A 14,575-nucleotide genomic window follows, 5' to 3' on the forward strand; every position below is an offset into this window, starting at 1 on the left:
AGTGTCCTTTGTTTGAAATGAGCTCTGCCAATTCCCTGGCGCCCAGCGCCAATCCTGTTTTTCCATTCTCCGCCCGATCACAATCCACCCCAGCCAGTTCTGAAGATTTGCATGCACAGCACGACTCTTAATCCCTTGAGATTTCTGTGCTATTTGCATATGAATAAAGGCGAGCATCAATAACCTGCAATTATTCTTCCAGAAAGATCTGGCCCACTAATACAACCAGGAAATTGTGCAGGAATATCAGTTTCAATTAATTTCACTTGTCAGGCCACTTCAACCCCACCCTGTTATTAACAATAACACTATTCACAGTGTCAGTCCATAGATTCCCAAACTGCACCAAGTTAAGAACCCTCCTTCTTCCACGTCACAATACTATTAGCAATGCAAACTGGGAGTGCTCATAGAAATGTGCGATGATGTGTAGATGCAGACACTAGACTGGGGTTGGCATGGTAAGAAGTCTCACAAGACCAGCTTAAAGTCCAACAGGTTTGCTTAAAATCACAAGCTTCCGGAGCGCTGCTCCTTCATTAGGTGAAGGTAGAAATGTGCAGCACTGACAAACCCACTGTGCCTGTAATTTCCCTTTGAAATAACTATCCAGTAAATACCATTATCCTGCGGCTTTCTGCCAACATGTATCTAGTGCATTCCAGATCATAAACGGCCAAAAGCATTGGATATTGCAAAGGCTATGGGCCCTGACGATATTCCAACAATGATACAAGTCTTGTGCTCCAGAACTTGTCACGCCCCCAGCCAAGCTGTTCCAGTGCAGCGACAACACTGGCATCCATCCGGCAATGTGGAAAACTGCCCAGCTGTGTCCTGTACACAAAAAGCAGAACAAATCCAACCCAGCCAATTACTGTCTCATCAGTCTACTCTCCATCAGTAAAGTGATGAAAGGGGTCATCAACAGTGCTGTCAAACGACACTTGCTTAGGAATAACCTGCTTATTGACGCTCAGTTTGTGTTCTGTCAGGGTCACTCAGCTCCTGACCTCATTGCAGCCTTGGTTCAAACATGGACAAAAGAGCTGAATGTCAGAGATGAGGTGAGAAGTGACTGCCCCGACATCAAGGCAGCATTTGACCGAGTGTGGCATCAAGGAGCCCGAGCTAAACTGGAGTCAACGGGAATCAGGGGGAAAACTCTCCGCTGGCTGGAGTCGGTACCTGCCACAAAGGAAGATGGTTGCAGTTGTTTGAGGTCAGTTCTAGGAAATCACTGCAGGAATCCTTCAGATAGTGACCTAGGCTCAACCATCTTTAACTGCTTTATCAATTACCTCCTTTCCATAAAGTGAGAAGTGGGGATGTTTGTTGATATTTGTACAATTTTCAGCACCATTTGTGATCCTCAGACCTGAAGAAATCCATGTGCAATTGCAGCAATACCTGGTCAATATCCAAGCTTGGGCTAATAAGCGGCAAGTTACATTCGTGGCACACAAATGTTAGGCGATGACTTCTCGAGAGAATCTAACCACAGTCCCTTGACATTCAATGGCATTACCACCGCAGAATCCCCCAATTTCAACACCCTGACGGTTCCAGGAGGCGTTTGAAAAGGTGCCGCATAACAGATTGATCCAGAATGTGAGATCGCAGGGGTTTGGGGTAGAATCCTAGATTTGATTGAGGATTGACTGACTGACAGCAAGCCTCATCAGGTGGAGCAGCCAGTGCAGCTCCACAGCCACAGTGAAGACTGGGGCTGACAACTGGGAACTGCAGACCGATGTGAATGAAGTGCAAGGCATTGAATTGGAAGGGCATACGTTTAGGATATGTGCTGTGAGATATGCAGTCCTTCACCGAGACATGACTGCAATGAGTCCGTTTCACGGTTTGAAGGCGTCACAACCTGTCATTGTCTCGGACGAGTTATGAACAGCAAGGAAAACCCCACAGGTTGTTTGAGACACCTCAGTGTTCCCACCCATGGCCACCCCACCCAGTGGTGGGGTCGGACAAGCCACACAAATTGCTGTAGACGTCAACCCAACCAGAAAACACTGCTGACAGCCAATGGCAAGCTGCCTGTCCCACTCGTCCTTCATGATGCTGCCTGGCCTGCTGGGTATTTTCTGCAGACATTAGTTACTATTGGCAGGGCAAGTTCTGGAGCTTGCCAGGTAAATGTCTATCTCCAGTTCAGACATAATCCTTTTACTGGGTAAGATTTGCTTGGCATCAGTTGCCAGCTATAAGGAGTTCAGACTATAGTTTATATAACATGTATATATATCATCTGAACCATGGCACTTGGGAATAAGCTACAAGTTGGAATCTAATCAAAGAGCCAATTACATTGGCAAATGAGAGAACAAAGTACACACGTTCATTTTACAATGATTTTCTGAATCCTAAAACAAAATTTACAATGTTGGCCAATGTGTTACAACTTTGGTTATCACAAATACCTGATGATCCAACAGCAATTTTCCTCAACAGACCTTGCTCTGTGTGATACGAGTGCTCTTTAAACTCTGTCCTCACACGGGTCTGAACTGGGCAGAAAACAGTCACCCCATCTGCAGGGTCCTTCCTGCTGAGTCTCATGTCTCGGCCTACATTATCTCAGACGTTAGCATAAAGCAATTAATGTTTTTACAATCAACACACATGATTCTGAAATTTTAAAAATCAGCAAATGATAGAAATATAATATATAACATAACCAACACTGAGAAAATCTGTAATATGTCTGTTATAAAGTAAGGAGTGGCTATCTGCCAATTTACTGTGTCTTTCAAGAAGGGAGTGAAATGGATCCGATCATGGAACATAGAACATACAGTGCAGAAGGAGGCCATTCGGCCCATCGAGTCTGCACCGACCCACTTAAGCCCCCACTTCCACCCTATCCCTGTCACCCAATAACTCCTCCTAACCTTTTTGGACACTAAGGGTAATTTATCATGGCCAATCCACCTAACCTGCACATCTTTGGACTGTGGGAGGAAACCGGAGCACCCGGAGGAAACCCATGCAGACACGGGGAGAACGTGCAAACTCCACACAGACAGTGACCCAGCGGGGAATCGTACCTGGGACCCTGGCGCTGTGCTGTGAAGCCACAGTGCTACTCACTGTGCTACCGTGCATCTTTACCAAACTTCAGATTCCCTAAGAATTCAAACACCTGCTTTTCTATTTTTGATTTACAATTTGTGGAGATTAGCAGGTATTATCAAATAGAGTCATACAGCACAGAAAAGGCCCTTCTGTTCATCAAGTCTGAGGTCAGAAACAACCACCTGTACTATACTAATCCCATTTCCCAGCACTTTGCCCATAGCCTTGGAGGCCATGTGATAGCAAGTACACATCTAAATAGTTCTTAAATGTTATGAAGGTCTCTGCCTCTACCACCCTTTCAGGCAGTGAGTTCCAAACTCCCATCACCCTCTGGGTAAAAACGGTTTTCCTCACATCCCCTTACCTTAAATCCATGCCCTCTGGTCATTGATCCCTCCAGCAATGGGAAAGGTTTCTTCCTGTCTACTCCATCTATGCCCCTCATCATTTTATACATCTCAATCATGTCCCTTCTCAGTCTCCTCTGCTCCAAAGAAAACAATCCAAGTACCTAAAACTCTCCAGCCCAGGCAACATCCTGGTAAATCTCCTCTGCACCATTTCCAGTGCTATCACATCCCTCCTATAATGTAGATTCCAGAACTGCACACAATACTTTAACTGTGGCCTAACCAATGCTTTATACAGTTCAGCATAACCTCCCTGCTCTTGAACTCTATGCATTGGTTAAGAAAGGCAAGTATACCTTGTGCCTATTTAACCACCGTATCCACTGCTCTGCTACCTTAAGGGACCGGTGCACATGCGTACCATCTGATCCTCGTTGTTTCCCAGGGTCCTGCCATTTATCATGTATTACCTTGCCTTGTTTGTCCCGCCCAAGTGCATCACCTCACACTTATCTGGATTGAATTCCATTTTCCACTGATCAGCCCATCTGACTAGCCCGTCTATCCTGTAATCGAAGGCCATCCTCCTCACTATTTACCACCCACCAATTTATGTATCATCCATTAACTTGCTGATCAACCCTCCTACATTCAGGTCTAAATCATTTATATAAACCACAAACAGCAAGGCCCCCAACACTGATCCCTGCGGGACCCCACAGGACACAGTCTTCCAGTCAGAAACGCTCTACTTCCTGCCACTCAGCCAATTTTGGAAACGATTGCCAATTTTCCTTGGATCCCATGGACTCTTACCTTCACTAACAGTCTCCTATGTGGAACCTTATCAAAAGCTTTGCTGAAGTCCAAGTCGACTATGTCAAATGCATTACCCTCATCTACACACCTGGTCACCTCTTCAAAAAATTCAATCAAGTTGTTCAGATATGAACCTCCCCTTAACAAAACCATGCTGACTGGCGGTTGTGGCAAGGACTAAACAACATAAAGGGCTAAAAAGCAAAGCCGAGCAGTATCTCCGGCAGCAGCGCACCCCTCCCCGATAAACTCAATGCATTCTATGCTCGGCTCGAGCAAGTAACCAACAATCCGCTGTCGAGTGCCCCAGCAGCCCACAACACACCATCACAGCTTCCGAAGTCAGATCGGCCTTCCTGAAAATGAACCCTCGGAAGGCGACGGGCCCGGACAGGATCCCTGGTCGTGCACTCAGAGCCTGCGCGGACCAGCTGGCAGAGGTGTTCGCGGATATCTTTAACCTGTCCCTACTCCACTCCGAGGTCCCCACCTGCTTCAAGAAGACCACCATCATACCGGTGCCAAAGAAGAACCAGGCAACGTGCCTCAATGACTACCGTCTGGTGGCCCTGACTTGAGTCGTAATGAAGTGCTTCGAGAGGTTGATCATGAAGCGCATCACCTCCATACTCCCAGAACGCCTTGATCCACTGCAATTCGCATTCAAAGTAAATGAGTTGATGGCACAAATCATCGTAAATGACTATGATTTAGTGGCCATTACTGAAACATGGTTAAAGGATGGTCACGACTGGGAGTTAAATATCCGAGGGTATCAAACTATTCGGAAGAACAGAGTGGATGGTAAGGGAGGTGGTGTTGCTCTGTTATTTAAGGATGACATCCGGGCAATAGTAAGGGATGACATCGGTGCTATGGAGGATAAGGTTGAATCCATTTGGGTGGAAATCAGGAATAGTAAGGCGAAAAAGTCACTGATAGGAGTAGTCTATCGGCCACCAAATAGTAACGATATGGTGGGGCAGGCAATAAACAAAGAAATAACTGATGCATGTAGAAATGGTACAGCAGTTATCATGGGGGATTTTAATCTACATGTCGATTGGTTTAACCAGGTCGGTCAAGGCAAACTTGAGGAGGAGTTTATAGAATGTATCCGCGATAGTTTCCTAGAACAGTATGTAATGGAACCTACGAGGGAACAAGCGGTCCTAGATCTTGTCCTGTGTAATGAGACAGGATTGATTCATGATCTCATAGTTAGGGATCCTCTCGGAAGGAGCGATCACAATATGGTGGAATTTAAAATACAGATGGAGGGTGAGAAAGTAAAATCAAATACTAGTGTTTTGTGTTTAAACAAAGGAGATTACAAGGGGATGAGAGAAGAACTAGCTAAGGTAGACTGGGAGCTAAGACTTTATGGTGGAACAGTGGAGAACCTTCCAAGCGATTTTTCACAGTGCTCAGCAAAGGTTTATACCAACAAAAAGGAAGGACGGAAGAAAGAGGGAAAATCGACCGTGGATATCTAAGGAAATAAGGGAGAGTATCAAATTGAAGGAAAAAGCATATAAAGTGGCAAAGATTGCTGGGAGATTAGATGACTGGGAAATCTTTAGGGGACAACAGAAAGTTACTAAAAAAGCTATAAAGAAGAGTAAGATAGAGTATGAGAGTAAACTTGCTCAGAATATAAAAACAGACAGTAAAAGTTTTTACAAATATATAAGACAAAAAAGAGTGGCTAAGGTAAATATTGGTCCTTTAGAGGATGAGAAGGGAGTTTTAATAATGGGAAATGAGGAAATGGCTGAGGAACTGAACAGGTTTTTTGGGTCGGTCTTCACAGTGGAAGACACAAATAACATGCCAGCGACTGATAGAAATGAGGCTATCACAGGTGAGGACCTTGAGAGGATTGTTATCACTAAGGAGGGAGTGATGGGCAAGCTAATAGGGCTAAAGGTAGACAAGTCTCCTGGCCCTGATGGAATGCATCCCAGAGTGCTAAAAGAGATGGCTAGGGAAATTGCAGATGCACTAGTGATAATTTACCGAAATTCACTAGACTCTGGGGTGGTCCCGGTGGATTGGAAATTAGCAAACGTGATTCCACTGTTTAAAAAAGGAGGTAGGCAGAAAGCAGGAAATTATAGGCCAGTGAGCTTAACTTCGGTAGTAGGGAAGATGCTGGAATCTATCATCAAGGAAGAAATTGCGAGGCATCTGGATAGAAATTGTCCCATTGGGCAGACGCAGCATGGTTTCGTAAAAGGCAGGTCATGCCTAACTAATTTAGTGGAATTTTTTGAGGACATTACCAGTGCAGTAGATAACGGGGAGCCGATGGATGTGGTATATCTGGATTTCCAGAAAGCCTTTGACAAGGTGCCAAACAAAAGGTTGCTGCATAAGATAAAGATGCATGGCATTAAGGGTAAAGTAGTAGCATGGATAGAGGATTGGTTAATTAATAGAAAGCAAAGAGTTGGGATAAATGAGTGTTTCTCTGGTTGGCAATCAGTAGCTAGTGGTGTCCCTCAGGGATCCGTGTTGGGCCCACAATTGTTCACAATTTACATAGATGATTTGGAGTTGGGGACAAAGGGCAATGTGTCCAAGTTTGCAGATGACACTAAGATGAGTGGTAAAGCGAAAAGTGCAGAGGATACTGGAAGTCTGCAGAGGGATTTGGATAGGTTAAGTGAATGGGCTAGGGTATGACAGATGGAATACAATGTTGACAAATGTGAGGGTATCCATTTTGGTAGGAATAACAGCAAACGGGATTATTATTTAAACGATAAAATATTAAAGCATGCCGCTGTTCAGAGAGACTTGGGTGTGCTAGTGCATGAGTCACAGAAGGTTGGTTTACAAGTGCAACAGGTGATTAAGAAGGCAAATGGAATTTTGTCCTTCATTGCTAGAGGGATGGAGTTTAAGACTAGGGAGGTTATGTTGCAATTGTATAAGGTGTTAGTGCGGCCACACCTGGAGTATTGTGTTCAGTTTTGGTCTCCTTACTTGAGAAAGGACGTACTGGCGCTGGAGGGTGTGCAGAGGAGATTCACTAGGTTAATCCCAGACCTGAAGGGGTTGGATTATGAGGAGAGATTGAGGAGACTGGGACTGTACTCGTTGGAATTTAGAAGGATGAGGAGGGATCTTATAGAAACATTTAAAATTATGAAGGGAATAGATAGGATAGATGCGGGCAGGTTGTTTCCACTGGCGGGTGACAGCAGAACTAGGGGACATAGCCTCAAAATAAGGGGAAGTAGATTTAGGACTGAGTTTAGGAGGAACTTCTTCACCCAAAGGGTTGTGAATCTATCGAATTCCTTGCCCAGTGAAGCAGTTGAGGCTCCTTTATTACAGGTTTTTAAGGTAAAGATAGATAGTTTTTTGAAGAATAAAGGGATTAAGGGTTATGGTGTTCGGGCCGGAAAGTGGAGCTGAGTCCACAAAAGATCAGCCATGATCTAATTGAATGGCGGAGCAGGCTCGAGGGGCCAGATGGCCTACTCCTGCTCCTAGTTCTTATACCATCGCAACCGGTCCACAGCAGACGCCATTTCCCTGGCCCTACACTCATCCCTAGAGTATCTCGACAACAAGGACTCATACATCAGACTCCTACTTATTGACTACAGCTCCACCTTCAACACCATAATCGCAGCCAAGCTCATATCAAGGCTCCAAAACCTGGGACTTGGCTCCCCACTCTGCAACTGGATCCTCGATTTTCTGACCAACAGACCACAATCAGTAAGAATGAACAACAACATCTGGGTTTCCTCCGGGTGCTCCAGTTTCCTCCCACAGTCCAAAGATGTGCGGGTTAGGTGGATTGGCCATGCTAAATTGCCCGTAGTGTCCTAAAAAGTAAGGTTAAGGGGGGGTGGGGGTTGTTGGGTTACGGGTATAGGGGGGATACGTGGGTTTGAGTAGGGTGATCATGGCTCGGCACAACATCGAGGGCTGAAGGGCCTGTTCTGTGCTGTACTGTTCTATGTTCTATCTCCTCCACAATAGTCCTCAATACCGGGGCCCCGCAAGGCTGTGTACTTAGCCCCCTACTCCTTGTACACACATGACTGCGTGGCAAAACTTGGTTCCAACTCCATCAACAAGTTTGCTGACGATACGACCATAGTGGGCCGGATCGCGAATAACGACGAGTCAGAATACAGGAGGGAGATAGAGAACCTAGTTGAGTGGTGCAGCGACAGCAATCACTCCCTCAATGCCAGCAAAAGTAAAGAGCTGGTCATTGACTTCAGGAAGCAAAGTATTGTACACACCCCTGTCAGCATCAACGGGGCCGAGGTGCAGATGGTTAGCAGTTTCAAATTCCTAGGGGTGCACATCACCAAAAACCTGATCTGGCCCACCCACGTCGACGCTACCCCCAAGAAAGCACAGCAGCGCCTATATTTCCTCAGGAAACTAAGGAAATTCGGCATGTCTACATTAACACTTACCAACTTTTATAGATGCACCATAGAAAGCATCCTATCTGGCTGCATCACAGCCTGGAATGGCAACTGCTTGGTCCAGAACCGAAAGAAACTTCAGAGAGTCGTGAACGCCGCCCAGTCCACCACACGAACCTGCCTCCCATCCATTAACTCCATCTACACCTCCTGCTGTCTGGGGAAAGCGGGCAGCATAATCAAATATCCCCCCCACTCAGCTTACTCACTCTTCCAACTTCTTCCATCGGGCAGGAGATACAAAAGTCTGAGAACACGCATGAACAGACTCAAAAACAGATTCCTCCCCGCTGTTACCAAACTCCAAAATGACTCTCTTATGGACTGACCTCATTAACGCTACACCCCTGTATGCTTCATCCAATGTCGATGCTTATGTAGTTACATTGTATACCTTGTGTTGCCCTATTATATATTCTCTTTTATTCCCTTTTCTTCCCAGGTACTTAATGATCTGTTTAGCTGCTCGCAGAAAAATACTTTTCACTGTACCTCGGTACACGTGACAATAAACAAATCCAATCCAATCCAATCGATTAACCCCTGCCTCTCCAAATGCAGATTAATTCTGTTCCTCAGAATTGCCTTCAATAGTTTCCCCGCCACTTTTTTAAAAAACGTTTCCAATAAAGGGGCAATTTAGCATGGCCAATCCACCTACTCTACACATCTTTGGGTTGTGGTGTAAGACCCTCGCAGACACGGGGAGAATGTGCAAACGCCACACGGACAGTGACTCGGGGCCGGGATCGAACCGGGGTTTTTGGCGCAGTGAGGCAGCAGTGCTAACCACTACACCACTGGGCTGCCCCACCACTGAGGTTGGACTGCCTGGCCTCAAGTTTGAAGGTTTATCCCTTCCCCCCCCTCTCATGTTCTGTAGACTGGCCAAAGTGAATGATGAACTACAGAACATCTAGTTTAAATAATTTATTATGAAACAACTGCGTGATAAATATAACTAGGATAAATAAAATAATAAACTACTAACACTAAATAATATTGTAGAGCTACTGCAAAATGTGTCTATCCTCCAGCACAACCTATTCCCAACTCCCAGCCACAGGATCACGTGGTGGGTTTACACTGCCCCCTAGTGGTTGGAGGTCGTGCAGAACATTATGTACAGAACTGCTTTATGCTTATCATCACACTCCCTTCCTGAATAAAGATAACACATTGACTATCCTCCAGTCATCCGGCACCTCTCCTGTGGCCAGAGGGGAATTGAAAATTATTGCCAGCACCCCAGCTATTTCCTCCCTTGTCTCACTTAGCAGCCTGGGATACAAATATTATACACTATGCAAGTGTGAATATTATTCTATTAAAGTATGTAAGAAAAAGGAACTATACAATTAAATATAACCAGCTGTTTCACATTGAAATAGATTTAATTGGCTAGAAAATCAAAAGTGGTTGATTTGAAACCTCCCCCACCACCACCTGCTTTTGGTGTGTGTTGGAAGGATTTGCAGGTTAATATTCAACCTGTTTGGCCATGTTATAAACATCCCATCAGTTCCTAGGTGGCGTTCACAGGGAGGAACGCGACACATTGTGCCACAACACCAGCTCCTTTGATGGCCTGTGCATACCACTAAATAAACTAATTGGCCCTTCGACATTCCCCTCATGAGCGGTCAGGGTGAGCAATGACCGTGTCTCTGAGAACCCAAGAGATTTTAACTTTTACTTTTTTCCACATGCATGCCCACATACCCTCCTGAATCCCTGGCAGAAGTGAAAATCCCCTAGTCGCCACACTCCGGCACCTGTTCGGATACAAAAAGGAGAATTCAGAATGTCCAATTCACCTAACAGGCATGGGACCTATGGGAGGAAACCGGAGCACCTGGAGGAAACCCATGCAGATACGGGGAGAACGTGCAGACTCCGCACAGACAATGACCCAAGCCGGGAATCGAACCCGGGTCCCTGGCGCTACTTTGCCTCTCAAAGTAAGGAGGTGTGTTACTTGCCACAGAACATCCAGCATGCACATCTTACCTGCTTTCTCAATCACAGTGTTTATTGGACTGGTTCAGTATAGGTTTCTGGTCAATTATGAACTTTGGGATAGCTTGTGAAATTGTATCATGTATAAAGCTGACATGCAAACTCATCTCATTGCTGTTGAATGAACCTGTTTGAAAAGATAGAGGAAAGAAACCAACATCCTTGGACTGTGGGAGAAAACCGGAGGAAACCCACGCAGACACGGGGAAAAAGTGCAAACTCCATACAGACAGTCACCCAAGGCCGGAATTGAACCTGGGTTCTTGGTGCTGGGAGGCAGCCGTGTTAACCACTATGCCACCGTGCCACCCCACCTTCCAGGCACATTGCTTATGATGGGAGATTCAGTGATAAACATTCTACTGAATGTCAAGGGACGATTGAGAGATTATCACTTCTTGGAAATGGTCATTGTATGGCACATGTGTGGCATGAATGTTATTTACCTGATATTGATCAGATCTTCTTGCTGCATACGGAAAAGGACTGCGTTAGTATCTGAGGAGTTTCGAATGGAACTGAACCCTCATTAGATGACATCCCTACTTCCAACTGAGGGAGGGTCATTGATGAAGCAGCAGAAGATGATCATTTCTTACGTACACATCCATGACAGGTGACCAAATGCTTAGTCGAGAAGGTAGGTTTTAAGGAATGGTCCTATAGGAAGAGAGAGCGGGATTTGGAGAGGTTTTGTGAGGGGTTCCAGCGTTTAGGGCCAAAATTGCTTAAAATGAAACAGCCAATTAATGAGCTCTTACTGACCCAGAAGTAAAGCATTAAGACCAGGGGCCAGTGGGTTTGAAGGCAGGGTTTTTTTGGGGGGGAGGAATGGGGTTATAAATCCCTGGGTAACCTGCCCACCCTCAAACTGTCCTCAGTTGTACAGGGTAGGGTCGAGGGGCAGCATGCCCACAGTCACCCCAATTGAGGTCCTTCATGGATTAAACACCAACAATGCCTCGAAACAAGCTGGGCAGAGGAAACTTCCAAGTCTGTGCATCAAATTGACCCCGGCAATGAATCGGAGTGGTTTTTGGTAACTTGCATGGGGAACCATTGGTGCGATCCTTTCACATTCTGTAATTTCTAAGGTTTAGGGTCACAATGGAGAAATTATCTCTCTGAATGGAGCAGTTGTTACACAGAATGGAAGCAGGCCATTAACTGCCCGAGACAGTGACGATGGCAAATCCACTGGCACTCACTTTCACTGTGGGAAGCCTAATATTTTCTCAACCAGTTTTGTCAACAGGGCTTTTGAATTATTCTAAACTGAGGAACATTTGTTTCCTATCCTTTTGTCTAGCTTGGCAACCAGCCGCTTCACCGATGGTAATAACCTCAAACAGATTTTGTGATCATTGGAAGGATTTGTTTTCAGACTTTCTCATTGCTGTTTAAACAACCAGCTATTTTAATGTATAGAGGCTTGACTTGAACAAAGTAAGTTCCATCATGTCATCTGAAAGTACTAAATCAGGAAACAAATTAAATTGTTGAAATAGCCTGGGGTATATTTGAATGTCGGCCGTGCCTTCGTTGACAGCACTCCAGCATCTGGTTCTGGGTTCAAGGTCTCAGTCTAGGGCTTCAGCACAATAATCCAGGCTGACATTCCAGTGTAATACTGAGGGAGAGCTAGAATGTTGGAGGTGACATCTTTGGGATGCCCAACTGCCTGTGTTAATAATAATATTCTTTATTATTGTCACAAATAGGCTTACATTAACACTGCAATGACGTTACTGAGAATTCAGAATGTCCAATTCACCTAACAAGCACGTCTTTCGGGAGTTGTGGAAGGAAACCGGTGCACCCAGAGGAAACCCACACAGACACGGGGAGAACGTGCACAAACCAGTGACCCAAGCCAGAATCAAACCTGGGACCCTGAAGCTGCGAAGCAACCGTGCTAACCATTGTGCTACCTTTGGATGGATGTGTAAGATCCCACGTCACTATTTCAATGAGGAAGGTGTCCTGGTCAAGATATATCCCTCAATCAACATCACTGAAACAGTTTATCTGCTCATTATCGCATTGCTGTTTGAAGGGATTTGCTGTGTGCAAATTGGTTGTTGTGCTTCCTATATGACAACAGGGATTACACTTCAAAAAGTACTTAATCGGCTGTTAAAGCTCTTTGAGATGCCTGGCGGTCATGAAGAGCATGAAATGTAAGTCTCTCTTAAACATTGTCCTCTGATATTGTGTCACACTTTCCTGCTCCTGGCTGGCACTCCAGGTTTGTTACCTTGCTTGACGTAGATCCCCCAGTCCCTCGCATGTCTCCAGAATCTCTCCCTTATCTCTCTGCAAGCTCATGTACTACCATTTGTCACATTTCCTCAGTTGCTAGAGGGTGAATTCTTCAAGCCATTGTGAAATGAGTGGATTTGTTTCCATCAAGTCACGCAAACAAAAGTCCCAACAATTGTTTCTCAGTAACGTGAATAATTAGAATTCTTTCTCGTGCTTTTTAAAATGTCTTCTTGCACAAAGCTGCTATTTATCAGGCGTTAGTCAACAACCTGATGTGTGGAAATAACCTTTTTTTCTGGATAATTATAGTACACCAGCTATATTTTTATAAACAAAGTTAGCAGAGGATGCAATCGCGTTTCCACACATGAGCATGGAAGGCAAGAACTTGAAGAAATAAAACAAAGCTTTGGTACTCAGACAATATCGCTTTATTTCTCTGTTAAAATCCTCCCTGATTTTGCACATCTCTATTAAATCTCCCCCTGATCTTTTGGTCTCTATAGAGAGTAATCCCAGATTCCCCGGACTGTCTACATGAACTGAAGTTCTTCAATCCCAGAACCATTTCAGCAAATATTCTCCGCACGCTCGCCAACATCTGAGCATTGTCGCTAATAAGGAAAATAAACTGTCGCCAATCTGCCGCCCACCCCCCCACCCTTCTGCAAACTCCTCACCAACCACCACCGCCAGACAGCCCCAATTAACAAATACCATTTTGGATAATGAAGTTAGACAATGCACAGATTTGAAGGGAGAAATTCTCCAAAACTGTTCTTAAATATTCATAAAATCTCAATGGAGCCGAACAATTCCTACTTAAGAACATCTAGGCAGCTGTCTACATATAAAACTCAACACAAAATGTGTAGTTACAACATCTTAGTCATGCAATTTAAAACATTGAGTAAAAGGCTGAGTTAATGCTTAGAGCCACCTTCAGGTGGCACCAGCAGTCTGCACTGGAGTTTGTCCCCTGTATGTAATGATCAGAAAGCTTTGAAATTACCTCTTCACACGACACCTCAGAACACTGCACACGGTTCCCTAAGATATGTATTAAAGAGGTGAAAACCGCTTCGCTCAAAGTGTCTTCTTCTGGGGCCAAGAGATCCACCACTCTCTTGAAGACCTCTTGTTCGGAGATGAAGAGAGATCCATTTCCCTGCGAAGCTGCCTGCTTTAGGACAGCTAAAGCCACAGGGAGCAGTAGAGACAGACTCAGCATAGCTCAGCAAACAATTAAAAAGCAAAGGATCTCTCCCGTCTGCCCACCCAACAGCTTATTCAGTGAGACCTTGAGTGCCTCAATGGGAAGAGATGTAAATGACCGCGGGTTAAAGTTGTCAGGCTTTATAACTAACTTTGTGACAAATGTTCCCCCCCTCCCACCCCCCCTCCACTCTGTCTCTTGATTGGCCAGGGAAAGATTCATGATGTCAGCCATTACACTAAAAGGAAACTCCCAGGTTTGGAAATTTAACTTTTGTGAGAGACCCAACTTTTGGGCTCTCAAAGAAAACACTTTCACCTGAGCATATAGATTTTATTTCCATGAAT

At 45.0% G+C, this 14,575-nt stretch overlaps 1 protein-coding gene across 2 annotated transcripts in view; it reads right to left on the reverse strand.

Annotated features, from left to right (window-relative positions):
- slc39a4 (solute carrier family 39 member 4) overlaps positions 1-14,351 on the reverse strand; it is a 53,533-nt gene extending 39,182 nt beyond the window's left edge. For both annotated transcript variants that reach the window (XM_038798672.1, XM_038798671.1), the window contains exon 1: positions 14,025-14,351. In XM_038798672.1, coding sequence (XP_038654600.1) covers positions 14,025-14,243 — 219 coding nt within the window. In that variant the 5' untranslated portion in view covers positions 14,244-14,351. The remainder of the gene's footprint in view (positions 1-14,024) is intronic.
- Positions 14,352-14,575: the final 224 nt, after the last annotated feature.

Source organism: Scyliorhinus canicula, chromosome 5 (assembly GCF_902713615.1).
Source record: "Scyliorhinus canicula chromosome 5, sScyCan1.1, whole genome shotgun sequence".
In the NCBI taxonomy this organism is placed as follows: Eukaryota; Metazoa; Chordata; class Chondrichthyes; order Carcharhiniformes; family Scyliorhinidae; genus Scyliorhinus; species Scyliorhinus canicula.